Source organism: Ciconia boyciana, chromosome 1 (assembly GCF_034638445.1).
Source record: "Ciconia boyciana chromosome 1, ASM3463844v1, whole genome shotgun sequence".
Lineage (NCBI taxonomy): Eukaryota > Metazoa > Chordata > Aves > Ciconiiformes > Ciconiidae > Ciconia > Ciconia boyciana.
Window position 1 is genome coordinate 188064895 of NC_132934.1, and position 23188 is coordinate 188088082.

Below are 23188 nucleotides of genomic sequence, written 5' to 3' on the forward strand. Positions count from 1 at the left end.
ATAAAAGGTTTTTCAGGTGAGTGGCCCCCAGAAATACAACATGGTTTTGTTCCAGGGGAAATTCATTCCAGAAGAGGATGAAGGAGTGAATCAACATACGTGCAATGGGGACACCAGGGAGCCAAGGCCTGGGAGTGAATGGGGGAACTAAATTATTTGATGCTGTAGGTGTCACTTAGGGTTATAGCTATACAACTGGGTGAAAAATGTCTGGGAGCAAGCCCTGGAGCTAAGGTTAGGTAGCATGGATTCGGTTGCATCCACCAACCTCCTCTAAAACAGCTCTGGAGTGGTCCGGATCAGAGCCAGTGCTCCAGTTAGGCAGGCAGGCAGGGCTTCACAGCTCAAATTCAGTCCTGGCTGTTTTTTATTTGGGAGGGCAGACCTGCCCTATGAAGCCAGACAGCTAAGTTTCAGATGGCTGAAGTCAGCAGAGGTGAATCACGCTCCCCAGCGAGTACCCTGCTGTTAATGTCTCTGTGAAAATACACAAACACTGAAAATCCCCAAACCGGAGTTGAGCACAAACTGGACACCAAAGGGAAAGAAAAAAAAAAAGGCTCACGGGAAGCTAAACCGCTGACACCTTACCTAGATTTTGTAGTTCCTATTTTATCTTTTCTAGATGTTGTTCAAACAAACGGGAAGTTCTCGTAAGGTACAAGAGGTTGTTCCCGGCAAGGGCAGTGGGCAGCGGTCTGCTGCAGGGGTTGATTTTTAAACTGGTGGTTCAGCTGCCCTTCCTTCACGTAGGCAAAAGGAAGCTGCCAACAGAGGATAAAATACAGGAGACAAAACGTGGTCATTCAGGCACACGTTCATCTGGAAATGTCTGATGCACAGATAGGAATTTAAAGAAAAATTGGATCTGCTGAGATAGGTGTAACAGAGGAGATGATTGAAAAGCCAACGGAGTGGGGTTGCTGGTAACAAAGGGAAGAAAAGGATCATATTTCTCTATGTCTTAAAGTGTTAATTAAGTGGGAAAAGGGAACACTTTCTGCTATCTACCTGAGAAGAAGGTTTTGGACAAATGGTAGGTGTCAGACATTTTTGTATGTTTGTTGCTTTTCCTATGAGTTCTCTGGCTCGTCTGCAAAGAGATAGTTCCCATGCTGTTTGAAAGATGCCATTTTTCTACTTGCTTTTTGGTTTCTGGTATGCACTGGAAATATTTCACACAAGAAAAAGGAAAAAATGGGTGTTTGAGGAAACTACAGGCGCTAGAGGAAATTCTGAGGGAAGGACAAACCAGAGTCTTGTGGTGGTTAAGGCATCGCACAGGTTAAAACACAATAAACAGAAAAGTAAATGTAGGATGAAAGATCAAAAAATAAACAAAAAATAAAAAGGAAGATGTGACTGACCAGGAGGCAGAGATGTATATCCCCACGCCTCTTGCTTGTCTGAAAGCCTCAGAGGTCTCACGACTCAAGGTAAGACACAAACCCGTTGCCTTTCAAGCATGTGCTGGACATGGCTTATTTGGATCAATCATCTTTCTGCTTGTTTTCCTTCCATTAGTATCTAAACAACATAGACTACATCCTCCTCCACTTACGCAGCCTGTCTCAGCAACAAGGTCACCCACAGTGTTCAAAACCAGTGCCACTGGTCACCGTCCTTGGGTGGCTAAATGGGAGCTCCAGATCCCCTACAGCCCTTAGCTCCATCCCAGCACCGCCACCTCACCAGCAGCAGCCAAGCTGCTCGGATCTGGATGCCTAAAATGAGGTTCCTGGTCAGTAAGCACCTCCATGAAGTGGGCTGATTTTCAAAAGCATGGAGCCTTCATGGCAAAGATATTTGTACTGTGTAACACACATTTCACACACAAAGACAATTTCTGTGACAGTTCAGTCTCCGAGCAGGTCAGATTTCCTTTCCTGATATGATCTATTTATACTGCATTGCTGTGGTTTGCTCTAATGAGCAACCAGCTATACACTGAGTACCCCCAAAGCCTTACGAGCTGCTGAGGAGCGATCTACCCCTGCCCAGGCAGAACATCAGTTAAAAAAACTACTGACATAATGAAAGGGGTGGGAATGTATTCAGACACCAAACTTCAGCATTAACTTCCCTGCTTCCCCCCAGCTGGCAGGGGTTATCATTTGCCCTTTGACTTATGTTGACATTCCCCCTGTCCGCTCGTCTCATCCGCTTAGGAAGACAGAATCATCTCCTCTAACATCAACCATTCCCAGTGCAGACCGCTATACCTGAGCGAGCCATCTCGTGCCACTTGCATAGGCACTGCAGGGAAATGGGCACTTGTTGGGAGCAATTCATCTGTGACCTCCTGTAGACATCTCAGAGGGTAATGAAACGCCTGGTCCTATTCATGGCCACCAGAGCTGGGATGACTCACTCAGAGGTAGGAGGCTGTGTTTGTTCCAGTGAATCCTATGGATTCTGTCTACCTCCCTCCCTCAGCTTGGACACTTCAGGTGTTTGTTATGGTCAGAAGCAATTTGCTGTGTTCTGGGCTACAAAAGTCATAAATTAAGATGTGCTTGCTCTACCTACAACAGTAAATTGTTTCTTAACCTTCAAGAATTTCTGAGAACCTGGGAAGTATTTCCCAGATAAGCTGGGAAGAAAAATGCAGTCTTAAAAAACACTGTGAAGGGCAACTATAAAAACAATGGGTTAATAAAAATGTTTCATTTTGATAATTTCAAATGTTGTTTTATTTTTACTCAATTTAAAAGCTTTTTCTTAATTCTATTGAAAATTAACCCACATTTCTATGCATTTTTTTAAGACCTGGAGGAAATAAGATTGAATTTAGGAACTGTTGCAAGGGGAGATTTCAGCCGTTTGCAAGCTTCCTTTCTCAAACAAAAATATTTTTCTCTGATCGGGAAATTCATCAAAACTGAGCCTTTCCAGCAACCTTTTTTGCTTCTGATGAATCAGAAGAGCTGCTTGGTCGAAAATTCTGGCTGAGTTCAAAGGTTTTGCTGCGCCTGGATTAATTATTACTTCTACACTGGCTAGACCATGGGCTATGCTGAACTGGTGCCTGCAAGTGTTACCACAGCAGATGTGACCAGAAGCCTTGCAGTAATGGGGGACAGTTTGATCTGTGTTGGTTTCTGTTAACTTTTAGAGTAGCTTTGGGTCATGCATGGGCTTTTATTTAAAAAGGGATGATCAGGTCCTAGTTTTTAGAGCAGATTAACAAAGTAGTCTCTTGATTTCCTTGTTGAAAACTACACATGTGGGAATTAGGACTGGCAGTATATAAAGCCTCCTGGTGGCATTGCTGTATTGCTTTTTAAAGTATAATCACACTTTAAAGGCAATTCTAAAGAGATATTTCCACTTTTTTGGCTGAACCTGCTGTCTCTCCCCTCCCTCTCCACATTGACGTGTGGTAACACCCATGTCCTCCTGATGTTGCAGAGGTGTTGTACCTCACCCAGACCAGGCTCTGGCACATCTTTGTGTGGTGGTTTAAGACGTCAGTGCCCAAAAAGGTGGTGGCAGAAGAGGCCAGGCACCCATGTCCCAGCTAAGGCAGGGTATCATTGCTCAAGCACCCTCTGCACCAGCATACTGTGAGATGCTCAGCTGTGCCTGGCCATCGTACTGGGCTCCTGCAGGTGCTCTTGCCGGTGAAGGAGAGCCAGAGCCCAGAAAGTCGTCAGATAAAACACTTCAAAGGAGGAACTGCTTGAACTGCTGCAGGCAGATGGTCTCGAGCAGTTGCAGCACTGCCGCTGAGTAATCTCCAGTGACTCCCATTAGTGGCACCCTTGGCTTTCAGCAGCCAAGTGTCACGAGATTTCCTCTAAGCTCAGCCAGGACCTAAGTGTGGCTGTCCTCTTTGATCCCGGGGCTTGCACAGTATCCAGCAGCAAGATTTTAAATAACAAGCCTCATTCTGCATCCAGAGTCTCAGATCTGAATCTGTATTCCAGCATGTGCCAGAGCCCATGCTAGGTTGGTGCTGTCTGTCGGTAACAGTAAACCTGTTAACAAGCACACAGAAGGGGCAGGAGGAGGGGAGGTCAGCTGTTATCAGTAGCCCCATCCCTCAGATCCTTTTCCCTGTTTCGGACTAGCATATTCTGCTATTGTTTTGATCCTCCAGAATCCTCTTGTTTCCAGTTAATCAGCAACGAGTCACTCCAGGGATGGGTAATCATTCCGATGGATCCATGTGACTGAAGCAGAACACAAAAGCCAAGTGAGTCTGTGCTGTCCTTCTTCGTTCTTTAAATTCAGATTCAAATGCAAAATTAATCTCCTGAAAAATATTTACAGGCTCTTGCCCTTTTTTTTGTGCGTTATCACTACCGATGAGGCCAAAGGTAACTGGTTAGCATCCTTCCTACGTGAGGCAAAGGACGACTAAAATCCAACTAAACTCTGATCTCTGTTGCTTGCTGTGCAATGCAGCTGAGTGCCGTTGCTCATGAACCACACAAGGATGCAATTAGTTTAACAGCTCTTTATTATGAATGCGGCAGAACAGAATTAGAACTCAATTTACAAGTCTCCCTTTCAAACCCATTCAGCCGTTAAGACCGCATCATCTTTCAGTTTTCCAAGGCATATAATTGATAAATGATTTCTCCCTGCACACCTCAGCTCCTCATCTTTATTCATGAACCAATTAATCTCCGTAGGACACTGTGATCATTTACATACATGGCCAATGTCACCAACCTCTGTCATTTCATTCTGGAAGCAATTTTGCAGCCCATGAAACCACCAGGAGGGGAAAATCTGGACTATGTCTAAATTGCTGTGGTTCTGGCATTTCTCCCTCACGTCATTCCCAGATATAAAAATCAGATGTTACCTGTGCTAGGAAATGATGGGTTAACCTGGGAGGAAACAGACCTCTCATCCCCGGGTGAGTGCTGTACAGGCAGTATGTTTCAATCGTGGCTGATAGGTATGAGCAGAGGCTGAAAATACATCTTCACTTTGTGTTTTTGAGTACTCAGTTATGCCAACCTACTTTATTCATTTTTTATTTCACTCTGCTTGCTGTTTAGCTTTCCAGGGTCAGCAGAGAGAAGGATGCTGTAGTGTATGTGCTGTTTTGGGGAGATGAGGAAGTGTCTGTACTGGTTAAAGACTTTCCTCATGAGCTCTGTTTCCTGAAGGTCTGTTATCAACTCCCACCCAAACAACATGTTGTCCAAGTGACTCATGTTTTCATATTGCCAGTAGATGTCTATTTATTTGCCAGTATCTTAACAAGGAGCACTTGCAAAGCAAGTTTAACTTTGTTAAACAAAGGATCTCAAAGGGAGCCACAGGAGCACTCCAGGCAGAGCTTCTGAGCACTTGAGAAAGGTGCTCCAAGTACCACGTACAGAGAGCACACTTCGGCTAAGGTGCAAGCGAATGGATGCACACCTGTCCCCTTCTCTATGTACATAGGTATCTATGTACATATCAGGAATGCAATTAGCCCTGGAGTAAGGATGCGTTCTGCCTGTCTCTGGGTGCATCAGCAGTATATGCTGGTCGCCTCTGCACTGCTTGCACTTCCTCACATTGCTTGCATGGCATCTGGCAGAGGTTAGAAGAGTGGGCCCTTCCTTTGGGCTTTTGGAGGATGCTGGGACCTCTTTGGAGGATGCTGGGACCTGTTTGAGGATGCTGGTGAAGAGAAGCTCCATGGAGCAAAGCTCCTGCCCGCTTTTGTTCACCCCTCTCGGCTGGTGTGGTCCCCGCCTCAGAGAGGCACGTCTCACTCTCAGCCCGTGCTGACCATCAGTTTGTGCAAGCAGATCCACGCTGCAGAGAGACTCATCACTGTCCCAGTGGAACAGCCCTTGTACAAATGCATCCAAATAGGCACTTGACTTTTCTTCTATCCACCCAGGGATGGAGAAGGGGAGAGGTGAGCTTTCTTACAGTGCAATCTCAGTGTTGCAGTTGCAGACCCCCAGCAAAGCAGTGACACCGTTGTATGGCTGCTCCAGCCCAGCATGGTGCGGCTGCTCTGGCAGCTGAGGGCATCTGGGGTGAAAGCTTCTGCAATCTGCATCCAAGGACCGTGCTCCGAGAGCCCCATGATTCCTGTTTGGGGTGTAATTTCCAAGCCTTCAGGAGATCACTGTAGGCTTGAGAGGGATTTCTGTCACAGTGCTGGGTATCCCCCTGCCCAAAGCTTGTATGAGAAGTAAGTGCAGAGTGAAATACCTTATGAGAATTTGTTCCTCTACTAAGCCCAAAGCCGCTCCCGAATGGATGCCACCAGGTCAGCAGAGGCTGAACCTGTATTAGTAGGTTGTTCCCGTGTGTTGTAAAGCTTGGCAAGCCAAGGAGATTTCTGACAGTACAAGTCCCATTAGCACAGTTCACAACCTCTACAATTAGCAGAACCTATATTCCTAGAATTTGGCTCCAGCAGCAAATTTGGGAAGTTTCTAGAGGCGTTTGACTGTTCTCCAAGGTCTGATCACCACGTGGGCAGCATCGCCCCATGTTGGTCTGAGAAGGATGGTGACTGAAGCATTATGGGGCACTGCGGCCACGTTTCCCTAATGTGAAATGTAATTTGACAGTGCAGCAAGTAGTGGAGGGAGGGCTGGTGGTGAGGGCCTGCATCCCTCCTCAGAGATCGCTGTTACTTTTCACCGATGTGGCTGATTGAGCCTTTCACTGGCATGTTACTTAACCACCAGACTGTTTCACTAGCACCTAAGCAGACACAGGTCTTGAGGAGAAGGCATGGAGAGGTCGATATACCTAAGGCTTATCCACCACCTCTCAGATGTGCAGGATGCTCTGCTCCAGGGCTGCAAAATCAAGGGAGGACATCTTACTGAGGGGCTGGTCAGAAGACATCTCTCCACCTCAGTGACAAACCAATGTGTGCTCTGAGGTGTCTGGTTTGCTTAGCTGCAGTGAAGAGCCAGCACAACTTCATAGGCTGCCAGAGGTGCTTGGCAATGGGACATTGCTTTTCTGCCTGCATGGATCCAAGCAGCACCGTGCATGTCAGTCACCTGCTAGGAGATTTCCCAGGTGGATGTGTGGGGTTTCTCTCCATGCTTTGTGCGTTCACAGATTTTCATTGCTGTATTCTTTTGCACTGAACTGAAGGAGTTCAGTGCTTATATGCATGATTGGTTATGTAGCTTTCTGCCCTTTTCACAAATTTCAGATATATCATTACCTGTGAGCACATGGCCTGTGGGAATTCTGGCCCTTCTCGGCTTTGGGCAATTTATCATGGACCTTTAATAGCAATAGTAGCTTACACCCTGGGAGCAAGTTAGGTTTTCTGTAGGATACTGTTGCCTTTAAAAAGTGATCGGGGCACAAAAAGTAAATAAGGTGCGATGAAAAACAGTGCTTCAAAAATAGTAATTTTACTTCAGAGCTGTGTGTTACTTCCTGAGCAGCAAACAAACCATCACAAAAACAACACGGTTTTCCTGGTGGCAGAAGAGAACTGCCACCGAGCACTGATATACGTAAAAAATATGAACAAAATGAGAATGTTATTAAGTTATTTTGGTCCTAATTCACTAGGATTATATAGCTTAGCCTCCACTAAGCTATATAAAGTCTATCACCATACCAGTACACAGAGCTCCCCTGTTTACTGACTTGCTTAATGAACAGCTTCTTAGGTTTGTGTATAAATGTTAACTCTGACGTTGCTCGCCACACAGCAGGCAGTGAGGCTCAGGCATTCAGTGATGCTACTCTCTGCTGCTTGCTTTGTCTGCTTGCCTGAAAAGTACTGGACTTAAAGTGGCTGAGCAGCTTGGAGGAAAACACTCCAAATTCTTGACAAGTCCATTCTCCAGATGGTGGAGGAGGCTGCCAGAAGCAGCAGAAGATGGGGAGCTGGAGAGTCTCAGTAGCAACTCAGCACATGGGTTTGCAAGATCAGAGGGACCAGGATCCGTTTCTCCATCAAGCTGAAAGCAGCAGCAGCTGAGTACTTGCTGTAGGACCTGAGTACTTGCTGTAGGACCAGTGCTGCTCATGTGTTTTTTGCAGCCATCTACCAGAGACAGGGTCCTGTTTTCCAAGCAGGAGCCAAACCAAAGCTGCTGCATGGTTAGGCAGCAATGCACACCAAGACCTAAAGTTTATGATCAGGCTCACAGCAGAAATAAGCTGCACTTGGAAGGAGTGATGTCAGGTTTTTGGTTAATTCCATCTCTGGAGCAAGTAGAAACATGACTTTTATCTGTACAAGAGCACAGCAGCCAGACATACTTCTTGCTATCCCCTTTCTAAAGCCAGGATAGATGATTTCTAGCTAGGATAGATGATTTACAAGAAGGTGTAAAATCCTCATCATGCACCTAATTATGCTCTACTGCACTATGGGGGGATATTTCCTTCTGAGTCCATCTGGTGATCAGACTGTACCCTGAAGCATGTAGATTGATTGCCCTCATGGTTTTCTCTCCTAGTTAGTCTAGCTGCTGATGCTTTATTTTTATTCATATGAATGTCTAAGCCTTTTTGAAGCCTTGAAAATTATGATTAATTGTGCAATGAAAATCAATAATGGAAGTGCTTACAAAGACAGCTTGATTTGGGAGTGAATCCCAAAGACAGCTGCTTTCTCTAAGAGTGATGGAAAAAGTTGGAGAAAAGCAACAGCAAAAAATTCCAGATCCTGGTGGTTTTTTGTGATGTTTGTTGTGGGTTTAACCTCTTCAGCAATAGCTGGGAGCTTTATTACAGGTTATTCTTACCAGTTCATGAAAGCAAAACCTCAAGTCCATCCAAAAACCAGGAATACCCAATTAAACAGAGGTGCATTGAAAAGTGAAAACGTTTATACTCCTGTACCACAATGTGGCTATTCCCACGCCTTCGGGTCCATGACAGCTTTATATTTCATGGGAGATTATAGAGATAGGGATGAAGATCTGGTAAGGCATTTACTATAGTATCCCTGCCTATTCCTTTTTGCACACTGACAGGTGCTAGCATTTTGCCTAGGGTTAAATATCCCCATTTTTCTCCATTTCCCAGAGGAGAGCATTTTCGGAGCTCATGCACGCCAGCCCCTCGGACTCCAGATAGAGTGACTGCCATCTCGTGGTTAGCTCTCCCTGCTGCACTGGTGCCAGAGCTCACGGCTGGTGCAGAGCTGCAGGTTGGGGTTCAGAGCCAGTGCCCCAAAACGCAGCCTGGGGGCAGCGACTCGGAGGGAGGGCTGTATGGCAGGGTGCCTGGCCCCAGTGCTAGGATGCTGAGGAGGAGGAAAAGCAGCCCCCTTCACAAAACATTCTTCGAATAACACCGTACATCACCTGGCCCCTTTCCAGGGCCTGAGCTAGAGGCAGGTTTTGATCTCCAGGGACACTGAAGTCCTACATCTTGCCTATGGGAAATGCATGACGTGTGAAAGCCTCCTCTCCCTGCCTCTCTCAGCAGGCTCCTTTAAAAATCCTACTTCCGTGCAAAAACCTGAGTTGCTAAGGGCTGGTGAATGGGAAATGCTGTGTCTGAAAATCCCTTCTTCTCTGTGGGGATAGCAAGTGCCAGCATTCATTGGGGACCACGGGAGAAGCCTGTCCTCACACCCTGGTGCTGCTGCTGTCTCCCATCGATCATCTACTTCATCCCTCACATCTGCCCCTGAGTCTGGGGCAAGGGCATCTCCCTGAGACAGGGAACCCGGAGCAGGCCAGGATTACCTGGCCCTTTCAGATCTGCACTGTCTATCCGGCTGAAAATGGCCCTTGCAATTTGTGAACATACACATATGCACGCAACACACACAAAATACACGGTCATCCCACCCGAGGGAAATGCTGTGGTCACAGTTTCTGCCTGCAGCTTCCTCTCTCTGGTTTACCTCTGGTGGACTCCCAAGTCAAACAACATAAGGGAAGAGCAGCCGCCTTTTCAGTGCCACCCCTCTTGTATGGCAACAGTGGGTCCTACGCTTAGAAAGAGGAGGAGCAGTGTAGGGGTCACACTCTGGTAACTCCTCCTTGATGGGCAATAAGTTGGGGTGACCTCTCCTTCGTATAACACTCGAGGTGTTCTCCTCTGCCAGCACTGGGAAATATTGTGACCAGATGGGATGGGTCGTGGGGTGCTGTTCCTTTCCCACCCTGTATTAAATATATAGGTTCATGAGAGGAACAGGGCAGCCAGATCTGATCAGGAACAGGAACAGATCTTTAGTACAGAAACCCAATGGCCCATCTGCATTGCAGAATACATAAAAAAGCAAAATTTGAGGGTATACGAGCAAAGGAAAAGGATGACGGGTATTGCGCTGAATGGACAAAATTGTAGCAGGTCAGGCTGCAGGTCCAGCCAGCACAGTGTCTTTGGCAGTGTCTCAGAGTGGCATGTACAGAGATGACCTAGGAAATAATTCCTCCCGCCTTCTGCAATCTGTGGTTTCAATAACAATATAGAAGACACATCCTTAGCGAGCCCACAGTGGTTTTTTTTTTAATCTCTCCCTATTTCAGCTATAAGATATACACTTCCCATTTAGTAATGCAGATGCATTACTAAAAACAAAGATTACACATTTGGCTTTATAGAACATTTTATTTGGAGAGACTTCTCATGTCATTGAGTACTGGTTCTTTATTAAGGCAATTCTGAAGGGGCTGGAGGGGAGGGAGGTGGAGAGGGAGGGAACTGAGACTGTGTCAGTGGGATTGCATTAAGGCAAAATTCCCTCCTTCTGCATTTCACCATAGTAAATTCCACGTAAAGGCCAGAACAGTAAATGACTCAAGCCAAGGAAGAGATTCAGTGCAAATATATCCCACTGACTATCTGCAGGCAGGGCTAGGTCCTCGATTGAGGCAAATTGACAACGCCTTGTTAGCCGCAAAGCTATGCTGATTTAACTCCATTGAGGATCCCAGCCTGGGTTCAGAGAAGCATTTTAGTATGTGTTTCATATGCAAGCACACATTTAAATGCTCTCCTGAATCAGGGCCACAGCCCTTTGAGTGCAAGTCTGTAAAGTTAACAGAGTTTAATTTTTATTCACTACATAAATATGTCATTCTGTGTCCCTTTGGTTCACTTCTTATCCTATTGCTACTAACTGAGTATATTCCCTTAGTTTCATTAACATCGTTTTCATTTCTATCATGCTTTGCAATCTGCTTATGTTTTAAGCACATTATGACATAAAAATGAATTATCCTTTGGAGAGCATTTCTTGCAAAGGTTCCAGAGTTTGCATGTTCTTGGAGGACCAGGTTACGGTAGGTTTTTTTCAGTGAGTAGTAATGTACTCTGTGAGTAATGCCACTGATGGCAGAGGCATAACTTGCAGGGAAAAGTACTGCTCAGTTCATATACCAGAAAAACATAGCAGACTCCAAGCACTTCTCTCTTTCCACAAGAATTTGCTAAGAGGATAGTACCGTTCCAAAAATATAGTCGCTAATACTTGCATTGGCTTGGGGAAACCCCTTTTGTTATCCTAGGTGCAAACTGAAGGAAAGTATGGCAGAAATGCTACCAGAAGCATGAAGACATTTTCAGGCAGAAGCAGTATATAACATTTCATAATCCTAAAAGCTGTCTGTACCTCCCAAGACAAAAATCTCCAGGTGACCTCTGACAGAAAACCCTGGTATCCGTTAATAAAAGGATATGTATAGGCCTCATTATTGAAAACTTACTCAGGAATATGAAATGGTTACATCTAGCAAAGTGGAAAATAAGGCAAATAAATCAAGCACATACTACTATTCAAAACAAAACATTTCCTGCATACACGTGGATACACAACTTTTGTATGATCTGGAACCGTGTATAACATTCATGCCTTAAAAGCATGAGCACCCTGCATATTTCCTTGATACGGAGAAGAGCATCCAGTTTGAGGGAATCAAAAGAGTGAATACCAGGCATCAGTACAAGTCTTTTGTGCTTTAAACTTTCTTCATGCCTTTTCCCATAAGGCAAGCAAACACTGTCATGACCATTTTGGGTTTTACTTCAACCAGGTCTTCTGGAAGGGCATAGACTCTTGCTCCAATTTTTCTTGCCATAGAGATTGCATATCTGCATTGCAGGGGCGAAAAAACAAAACAAATAAATAAATTAGTGCAGTAGCATTAATATTCCCTCTGTTAAGAAGTTTTTTACATGATCAGTACCAGAGTGGGTTGGGAACCTTCTTACTGATTCATCAAAATTAAACTTTTCTATAGGAATGTATAAGACAGGTTCATAAAGAACTAATTTCTAGTAAAAGGTAGAGTGTATTCCCTCATAGTGAGAGCACTGATTACCTGCAGCATGGGAGACTGCAGGTCAAAGTCTGATATGAAACATTTAGTCTCTCATCCCCTGAAAGATTATCCTAACAAGCAGCCATTCTGGTCTTGCTCCCCCTCAATCTCTGCTGCTCAGTCTTTGCACATAAACAAATTCATGAGGATGGAAAGCAGAAGGCCAGTGCTGGTGGAGATCAGTGTTGTTGGAAAATCAACATTCAGGGACTTCTCTTCTGCTTGAGTTGTACCCAGAATCTGCAAGCTGACCTTCCTTCCCATCTCCCTCCTCAGAGTGCACTGTTGCATGGCTACTGGCTGTTCTCCAGTGGGTATGTCTCTCTATTTTTTAATGAAAAAAGCTAGAGAATCCCAGGTTCTTCCCACTGCAGAGCACATATGCTTGTGAAATTCTCCCCAAAATGCAGAGAAACATGTTGCGGAGGGGGGAGGAGAAAGGGAGGGAAAAAGAGGAAAACATCAGCAGAGGGATGAAGAAATTAAGTATGGAGAGAGGCACACGTAGGATTGCAAGGAAAGAAAGAAAACAGATGGTAGGAAATGGAAGGCAAAAAGAACAGTGGGAAAAGTCTTTAGAAAAATGATGGCAGCTCTGATTGCCTTACAGTCGTCCTTTTCTCTTTTGTAGTTGCCACATAGCAAAGGAGAAGCTAAACTAATGATCAGACCGGTAGGTGATCTGTATAACTCTGAAAGGAAAGGGAGGTGCCCCCAGGATTGTCTCTCTGCTAGGAAAAGGTTTGTACTCAGGAAAAAAAATCAATATCCACATCCATAAAACCAGTTTTTCAGGCACAAATCCTGTCCTCCCCCTTCTCTCTTAAATATGTCCTTGTTCCACCTGTATGTGACTGAAGAAGTATCATGACCTCTAATCACTGGTTTCCATCGCTCACTATTGTTGGCGTTGTTCCCTGATCTCTGAAAGAATTTTAAATTTAATAAGAGAAAATAGGAGCTTGTGAAGCCAAGTGATTTTGATCCCTTCAAGGGAATTATAAAGCAGGAATTATAACATTACACACTTCATTTCCATTGATAGTCTTTTTTACTGCCTAACTCCTAGCCTTCATGCTTCTAGTTGCTCTCAGTTGAGGTTGTGCCAGATGAGGATGACAGCAGAGCAGTTTTCAAAGACAGAGTCAGGCAAGCCTGAGCAGGTAACTCGTGTTAAGTGTCACTTGGCACGAACGTACTTAGCATTATTTAGTTTCTCCTCATCATTCAGGTCCTCTGTTTTCAAGAGGTCGTATTTGATTGATCCTGGTTGAATGGCATCAATGAGATCCAGGACTGGCATGCTGGTGCTGATTTTGCTATCCTGCATAGATGAAAAATACAATTAGATGCAAGAACAGGATGACAGATCTCCCACAAAGCTAAAGTCTAGGCTCAAGAGCAATGGACAGCTCAGTCAAATACCATTTAGATCTTCACAAAGGGCTGCGTAGCATCATTTTTCATCTAAGGCAGACTAAGAACCCTTTCAAGGGTTTTTTTTTTTTTCCCCAATGGATGAGACATCACTAAATCAAAAGATGGGGTGCTGGGCTAGTGAATTTGCTTCCTGTGGGGAGATGACATTGATACACGTCTACTGATGGGAGGCATGAGGGGGACCAGCTGTGTGACTTCTGAGCTCATTACGTGAAGTCTGATGGATCTGTCCTTGCCTGGTGCAAACTGCTGATTTACATCCACTGAGTGTTCCCCAGCTTGGGAAGTGTCTCAGATGTGTTAGCAAAATCGGAAGCTCTCTGGAATTGGACCGTCTTGGTGTTTATAAGGTGCCTTGCAAAATAGGGCACTACCCCTGAATGGTACTACCATATTATAAAAGTATTGCTATTGTTCTTTTTAATACTGTAATTTGTGATTGCTGTCATTTAATAATCAACAGCACAGCAGTTCTTGCTTAATTCCAGTCATCATTCATGGCTCCGTACTTTGATTTCCTATGTCAAACTGGCATTCAAGGTGTTTCCTGTTATGTTCATATCATGTTTCTGTTACCTTTTCATAATAAAGCTCCTTGAATAAAATCTCTATATCTGAACATACCTTTAAAAGGGAATGAAAAATAATCAAACTATGTAGTTAATGGTATCATAATATATTGTGTGCATGTATATGTGTATATAGATCTATATACAGGCAATGTATATAACATACACACAAACACACTGAATGAGATTCCTAAGCAGAGACTTCCAACAAAAAACTGTACCTTGAAACTGGAGATGGTTGAATCCTTCCCAGCTGCAGTCAGTGTTTCATTGACCCAGCTGACAATGATTTCATCATTGACCTTCTCTCCACCACCAATGTCTTCAAGGATATTCAGGGTGTACCTTAAGAGGGAAGCCAGGATACCTGCATTTGCTCAAAGTCTACCGTAACCTCAGAACCATCCTGTACATGTGCAGCTTGACTGGGATCACCCCAAAAGTCATCTTAGTCCTGATATTCCCCTGCTTCCCACACAATCACAGTATATATGAATTATATTATAAAATGCTAATTCATCTATTGGGTCTAGTTCACCCCCAGTTTCCTAATCACTGTTTTGGGAGTGTCAAAAGGTTTTGATACTCAAAATTCCTACAAGGTCCCTCTTAGTGGATGTCAGTGTAAATGACTTATTCTCACAGTGCTTAAAAATAAGCACTGACTTTAAGGCCAGAAGGGAATTGTTATGCTAATCTAAGACTGACCTTCTGCATAAACACAAGCCTGGAATATTTTGCTTATATGTCAGCATACACCTTAGAAAGACATCCCAAACTGATGGCAAGTAATCATCACATCCCTAGATTAATTACCTGCCTGATAAATCTATACCTTGCTTTATAGACTGAATGTAGTCTGTATTCAGTTCCTAACCACTGGGTCTCTTTACAGCCAATTATGGAGCTCTTAAACACACACACAAACACACACACACAGAGAATTACATTAAAGTGGGGAGAGCTACTGAGTTGCATCCGCTTCAGGTAGCAGATTACAAAACTTCTGCATCAATTCCTTGTTTCCAGTACATTCTCTCCATTCCCTGATACAGAGACCTTTCAACTTCTTTTTCTCTCTTCCATGCAATGCACATTTATTCATGCTATACAGATAGGGACAATAATAATCTTCTGCATGAGCTGACTGTAATGGCCTTGCCCACAAGATAATGTACTTCCTGATCGCATCCCTAACTAGGAGTGAGCAAAAGGTTACTCTGTCTTGGCATATAAGTGCAAACAGAGGAGTGAGAAAGCTGTAGCCTGTAGAGCCTTCTCAAGCCTGTAGAGCCTTCTCAGTGATAGCATCAGGAAACTATTACAATGCAAACTGAATATACCAAAACACTCTGAAGTTTGTGTCTGACTGCCATACCTTCTCATCAACTGCCAGATTAAGGCCAGCGTGAGCGTACGGTTTCCTTCATTCAGATCTTGCCCAGCGATGCCAACAAGGGAAAATTTGGCTTGATTCTTTCCCAGTTCCACTGCATAGTTGCAGTTTTCAAGCTGTTAATGACAGGGTCAATTAGTGCAGTTCAAAAATATAGGAAAAACGAAGACAAGACACTCTTACTTCAAATTCTTTGGATCACTTAGCCCAGATCCTCCTGGTCAAACAGGAGCTTTGGGGCTCTGTGATAATACAGCTGTTTGACTACCAGCAGCCAGTTCCATCCCAAAAATACCATAGTAAACAGTTAACATAGAAGGAAATGTTATACTTCATCATCAGGGCCTGAAAAACAGATTACCCTGGAGAATATGAACCTATGGCTCATGGGTACCTCCAGCATCATGGCATTGCACTGAGACAAAGGATTAGTGTCCCAGTCAATATTTTAGGTCAGTTAATCACTCTGGCCTAACTGGATGGAATTACTCATCCAGATAGCTGGGGAAAAGCTTTGTATTTAGCAGCAACTCTGTGATCGTTTCTTGAGGCATCTGGTCAAGAATGCTTATCATCACTGTCTTCATTTGATGTGGAGGGCAGTGATCCAAACAGCTGCAATTAAGCTGGTGCCATATGACTCACGGTGAAGATGCATAATAATTGGTGACTAAGACAGTAGCAAAAGTGGTCTGCAAATACAGTTTTTAAATATTGACACAAAGGTGTCAAGTCTTTTTACTTTACAAAGATTGCTCACCTGTCAACAGAGCCAGTGAGTCAAATGTATGTTTCTTTTTCAGGATGAAAAATTATTCACTGACTAGACAAAAAATCAAAATCACAAAAAGTGTGCTGTACTTGGGACTTGAGAACAACACAAGTGCCCACATTGCTGTTTGAAATGATATAGACATCCTTTAAGGATAAAGCATCGCTACTAGAGCTATTCCAGCTGTTTGTACCTTCTTCATGTTGCCACCCAGTTTAGGATATGGTGGTTTGTTCACTCTGTTCCAGTCTACTGGCACTTTGATCTTTTCATAGAGCTGGAAGATAACCAAGGCATCTGACAGGTCACTGCAAACAATAAAAAAGATATATGATTGTCCAAAGAACAGAGGAAAGGAACCCCACTAAATTAATAGTGGAAGTAAACCTAGTTTCCTAAAAAAAAAAAAAAGCAGCACATATTCTTATAAGGTCCAAAACTTTTTATGTTTTTGTAAACAATTTGCTGGCTGTATTTATCATCTGAAGGAAGTGTAATATTTCCTCTTACCTATATAAGTGATTTACACGTGGATTAACACCCAGGGAGTTCATCCAGTTCCTGAATGTCCTCTCTTCCCTTGTCTCACCTAAAACAACAGATACATCAATCAACAGGCCTGCAAAACACAACACTCCAGTAAAATAAATGTCTTGTGATGAAACCATAACTCAGAATTTACAGTGCACTGAACCATAAACAGAAGGAGACACTGGTTGACATGTGAAATAAGAGAGCACAGTGCAGCATGTAATATTTCTTCATGCCCTATATATTATAGTATTTAGGCAGATTGGCCTTGAAGTGCCTTCAAGAATTCAAGAACAGCCTGTGCCCTAGCATGAACAGTTTCACTATGAGGCTCAGAAAGAAGGACCTGAAGCTCAGCACGTTCCATATGATCCATACAATGGTGGTCCTGACCCCAACCCAGAGCAAGCAGGCAGCAGGTTTATGCAAGATCTGATTTTTAAATTATATTCTCAATTAAGGGAATGCCAGATCAATTCTAATTTCAACTAACAAGCATGCTCAATAGTCCATACTGGTTCAGACATCCCACAAACATTTTTGTCTTTTAACATGTGCTATCCACAGAACAGACCGCCAAAATACCAGAAGCTACATGCAGGTAAAGAGCAGCCGCCCCTTCTCAAGGCTGCCTGTGCTAACGGTGCAGTGAATGTATGTCTGAAGGACATAAGGTTAGGTTAATGTATCATCAACTCAGAGCTGGGAATACTGTGGCACAGATGGCCGGAAACATCCTTTATTTGCATTTTCCTTACCTTCAATAGAGCTCCAGTCAATGTCCTGGTTCTCTGGCTTATGCAGGGCAGGGTATTTGTTGAACAAGTTGGCAATGAAAGCCAAGTTTAGCTTTGGGTTCCCCCGGACAACGTCAGTGGCCGTGACGAACTGCCGGCAGCCCAGCCGCTCCGCCTGCTGCAGCATGCACTCCGCTCGCTGGACGTCATCCTTCTCCTGCGCCAGCAGAAGACAGGGCCATCAGCCTCACCCCACCACCTGGCACTGCACGCAAGACCCCCTTGGGGTCTCCGTGTGTGGAGCTAGGTGTGGGGCTGTTAAAGCAGGCCCTTGTCAGATTTATAGCTATTTCCTTTCCCACTTTTACTAACAACAGATCTGTGTTTTCAAATGGGCTTTACCTACAATCCAGCCATCTCACCATATTGCTTTTACAGTTATATTCCATATAAAAGGGGATGGTTTGGTGAAATTCCCAAATAAATGTATTTAAATATACTTGTTACACGTTAGTAGTTTATCATTGTCGTTTAATGGTTGTTAAAGTTTCAGCAATAATATCTAACAAAAGGCAAAACACATAATTTAATTCTTTGAAAGCTTTGATTTCTGAAATACAAGATCATGTTGCAATGCTAAAAAGAGTTTTCTTGTTCTGGCATCCCAGTGCAACTCTGTGTTGGCCAGCAATGCAAGTAACAGACAGAAAATATCGGCATTTACTCTAAACTTATCTCATCTTACCCTTAATCCTGACATGTCAATAGTAATAGCCGGAATACCTTCTTCATCTCCCTTGGGGGCAACTTGGTTCAGCAAATGGTAATAAGCTCTTGAGTCCTGTGACAGACAGAGAAATTAAAGGGAGGAAAAATTACATCTAAAGCTCAGGTTCTGCATGCAAGTGCTCCCCTGAACAATGTGCCTGCATGCTTCATTTTTATTGCATCAATCATTGGGCTACATAATTAAATTAATTAAGCTGGAAGCACTTAGCAATTCCTACTTTATGCTGTATTTGCCAGATCTGTTTCTTCCCTAAGCCAATATATATATGCTGCTGTGCAGAACGCTCAATGCACGAGACAAAATGCTGTGTGTTGCACTTACAAAAAGGACAGCAACAACAAAGAGGTATTAGAATTTACTTAATCTGAACATTAAATTAGAGATAAGAAAGTGCATACCTTTATAATGCTGTAGAAGTCAGGCTGCTGAGCATTTAATAAAAGAAAATGCAGAAGGAGAAAGCAGATGTTTAAAGTGGATTTCAAAGCAACGCTGGAATAGTTATGGAAGAGAAAGCATAGTTTTCAAGGACAAAAGTTAAAACGGACAATAGTATCAGCAGTTTTCAGGCAAAAGGGCAGGAACAAGACAAGGATTTAATACGTTGTGTCTTTAATCTTTTATGAAATGTAATGTTGCTTCCATGTGTGGAAAATATTAATCTCACTTCAGAAATAACTCAAAGAACTGAAAATAAAGCTACATGTCAGTGTCTAGGGACTTGACTAACTAACCCAACTAATACTCTTCAAAATATAAAGCAGATTACCTGAATTATTTTAAATCTTATACATCTGCGAGGTGGGGAGACACACTTAATTAGAGAATGGCTGTAAAGGCTGAAGTCTTGGCCTCTGAGAGGTAAACGGGCGCCTTATTTTCCAACTGTAAATATGGTAAGTGCGATTTATCTTTCAGTTGCAGATAGGATTTAATCAGTTGCATTATAATCCTCTCTCCCAGCCTACAGAAAGATGGGAAAGACTCCATTCCCTTCCCTTTCATGGATATTCTCCAGTCACCTCCACCCAGTGAACCAAAAATCTGTTACAATAAAAATTGTATTGTCAAATGTGACTCTCAGACTCTCCTGTTGCCTTCCCTGGTGTTTTTTTCTGTATATCAAGTAAGTCATGGTAAATTATTTTTCATGCTTCAGTCCCTGGTGAAGGCTACAACCAGGCATCTCCGGAGCAGGGCTTTTCCCATGCTATGCTGAGAGCGGGCAGTTCAGGTCGTGGCTGGTGAGGTCGGTGTGCCAGCCAGCCCCTGGCTTGCCTGGAAGCCAGCTCAGACACCCTCCCTGATATACCCCCTACAGCCTACCCCCCTACAGCATCCCTACTGGGATGCCGGCTGGGCCTCACACTGTAGCTTTCGTGTCTGAAACTCATCAGTGTGCACCACTGAGGTTGAAATACATCTGTCTAGGAAGAATGAAGGTCCTACAGAGAAAGCTCTGCTGAAATCTGCACCCACAAGCCCATGAAGTCCCAAGCACATGAAATATGCTGCACAGACTAGAGGCCCATCCTCGCAAGTGCCTCCCTGTCTAGCTATATTATTTTGAATAGTCCCACTGAATTAAAACTTGCAGGTAAGTGCATGCAGGGTTATAGCAAAGGTTGGGACAGAGAAGCGCAAAACCCAGGTACTGTACTGAAGGAAAGATCAAATGAGGGAATTGGAAGAGCCCCATCCTCTTCCCCTACGCCTAGTTACATGTCTGGGTAAGGTCCAGCCTTTTCCAAACCAAAGCCAGGTCAAGAGGCATTTAAGGACATTTAGGAAGGAGGAGAGCAATAGAGGCAGGGAACTGAAAATACAGTGCTAGAGTCCGTATGCCCTGTCCAGAGCCAGCAGCCATTCCTTTCCCAGGCATTTGGTGTGCTGGGGCTGGCAGTGATGACTGGGAGGTTGGGAGGAGGAGGAATACTGCTGAGCGGGAAGGTAAACCCCACTAAAATGATTTTATGTACCCACTTCCATGTATTCGGCAGAGCAGTCTCAGCTGCTTGGATTGTTTCAGTGCATGATCCCTGTTTGGAGGACAGGGATTTGGATGTGGAGCTGCTGTTTTGCTATTGATGGTCAGTGCTTCTCATACCTTGATGTCTGAGCTGAAGTTGTTGACTTTGTTGCATCCTGCATTCTCCAGGTGATAGTTTGCCCACCTCAGCAGCAGTTCCTCTGGAGACAACTTCATCAGATCCTCCAGGCTCTCTCCTTCTCTCAGAAGAGCGATCAAGGCTAAGCAAGGGAAAAAAAAAAGAATGAAGTTGTGAATACTTGTAGAGGAGAACGTGTCACTATTTTCTCTCTTACACATTTTGCTACCCTAGTTTCTAAAAGTTAGCAACCAAAGTGTCACCAAAATTCAAGCTGGGTTAGCATGACAGAGGACATAAACATAAAAAGGGTCTCATCAATAAAATGGGGACAAGGCTGTCAGTTGTGGATCTAGTAGTGGATCATATGGAAATGCAAGACAATTTCAGTGTGGTCTAAGAACTACCCAATTTCCTTGCCTCAGATCTTAATGAAAAGATGATGATACTGAGCACAGGGGCAAGATGGGAATGAAAAAATGAACAGAGACTTTCTGCAGCTTAGATGAAAGAAATCTCAGTAACCTTCACACTGAAACTGTTTCCACACAGGTATTCTGAAGAACTTGCACATGACTTCGTGGGCTCATGGGCCAGTAGGGTTAACTCATCTGTCAATTGGAGAAGATACCCTATTTATATAGAAAAATTAACATAGTAGTTTTGTTCATAAAAGGAGGATGAGACAGGAGGGAAGGATCGACCCTTGCAACTGCAGGATGTTCAGCTGATCTCTGCAGCATGAAACGCTTTAGAACAAGTTTTGAAAAGAACAACTAGTAACATGGAAACTAATTGTTAATGTGATAAAAAGGGAGAGTGTGTCACACTGCTCTGATCTCCTTCCAATATCTTTTGTCATTCCTTGAAAGAAAAATGGATTTGCTACATAAAGGAAACAGTGGAGACCTACTATATCTGGAGTTCCATAGATAATTTGATATAGGGTGCTATGGGGTTAAACAGAACCAGAAGGAGATAATAGAAGCATTTGAAAGTAGACAGTGGATTTTATGAAGAGAACAATGTTAACACTGAAAGAAGTAGGCTGGAAGAAGGATTCTTGTGGAGTTGATCATGGATTGATTTTTGGATTAATGTTTTCTCTTTTTTTGCATCAATTAGCTTGGCAGAAATACTAGCAATGTGCTAAAAATTTGATGATAATATTCACTAGGTGGCATAGTCAATACGGAGGACCGTCAGGAAATCAGACAGAAAGAACTAGATGACAGTAATAAAAATTGAATGTAATTTAATAGTGCCATGTTCAAGACATTCACTAGGTAATTAATATGAATAACTGCTGTTAGCTAGAAGCTTATACGAACAGAGGATGAGAACAACTTGAGTGTATTAGATGTCTTCTGAGCTACTCTGAGCCACCGTGTGATACAACCAGGGGAAAACCAAACATGATATTAGTGCATCCCAGGTATTTCCCATAGAGGTTGGGATGTATTACTGCCTTGATACCACATGTTCATGAGAGCTCATTGGAAATAGTGTCCCATATTCAAGAAAGGGGAATTTCACCTGGAACAGCTGCAGAGAAGGGTTATCAGGGAAAGAGAGAACCTGAAAAGAAGTCAGAATGATCTTGGCTTCTCTACCCTGACAAACTGAAGTCTGAGATGAGAAGTGAAGGAGAAAATACCAGAAAGGGAAAAATAGCTATTAAGCAGGGTAAGGCTACCTACAAAGGAATGGGAACTGGGAACTCTGGAAACTGGTGGCTCTGGCTATGAAAGGGATAGAAATGTGCAAGGGGTGAAGCAATGAAGGTAACACCTGCATGGTAACTGGAGGAAAGAAGTGTCACTGTTGGTTGAGCAGGGAACAAAGCAGCAAGATGAGGTGCCGTGTGGACTGCATGTACAGACCCACAGCCTCACGCTGAAGCTATTTCACGGAGAATTTTGGCATTGGTGAGACACGTCTGGAGTGCTGTGTCCACTTTGGGGCTCCCCAGTACAAGAGAGACATTGACAAACTGCAGCAAGTTTAGTGGAGGGAGAGCAAGACGGTTGGGCTGGAGTATGTGATATATGAGAAGAGGATGAGAAAACTGGGTTTGTTTAGCCTGGAAAGAGGTCTGAGAGGGGAACAAGTATTGTCCTCAACAATTACAGAGGGGCAAGAGCTGTATTTTCCCAGTATGCACAACAAAAGGATGAGAAGTTACAGTTACAAGGTGCAGGAAGGGAAATTCCAACTAGATATAAGAAAAAAATTTCACAGCAAGAGTGGTTGGGCTCTGGAACAGGCTGCCCAGAGACCACTGGAAAATGCCCTGAGTAACCTTATCTATCCTTGAGACTGGTATTGATGTAAGTGGGTAGTCAGATGGCTGAACCAGAGGACCTCCAGGGTGGACCTCCAGAGGTTCCTTCCAGCCTAAATTATTCTGTGATCCTATAATTCTGATTTCACAAAGAAAGAGGAGATGTTTGGCGATCAAGAGCAAGAAAAGAGCAAAGCTTCCTGAATGCAGTGTAGCATTTCCTTATCTCAGATTTACTGTCAAAACACCAATATACCTGCATGTAGACCATCATTCCTGGCCCAATGAGCATGAAATCGGCTCTGCACATACAAGCCTACACACA

At 43.7% G+C, this 23188-nt stretch overlaps 1 protein-coding gene across 1 annotated transcript in view; it reads right to left on the reverse strand.

Annotated features, from left to right (window-relative positions):
* Nucleotides 1-10514: 10514 nt before the first annotated feature.
* The window catches only part of LCP1 (lymphocyte cytosolic protein 1), a 30755-nt gene continuing 18081 nt past the window's right edge, over nt 10515-23188 (reverse strand). The window contains exons 8-16 of the mRNA XM_072854389.1: nt 20579-20721; nt 18427-18522; nt 17703-17898; nt 16924-17002; nt 16607-16721; nt 15624-15757; nt 14467-14590; nt 13436-13560; nt 10515-12006 (exon numbers count right to left, since the gene is read on the reverse strand). Of these exons, the coding sequence (XP_072710490.1) occupies nt 11874-12006; nt 13436-13560; nt 14467-14590; nt 15624-15757; nt 16607-16721; nt 16924-17002; nt 17703-17898; nt 18427-18522; nt 20579-20721 (1145 nt within the window). The 3' untranslated portion in view covers nt 10515-11873. The remainder of the gene's footprint in view (nt 12007-13435; nt 13561-14466; nt 14591-15623; nt 15758-16606; nt 16722-16923; nt 17003-17702; nt 17899-18426; nt 18523-20578; nt 20722-23188) is intronic.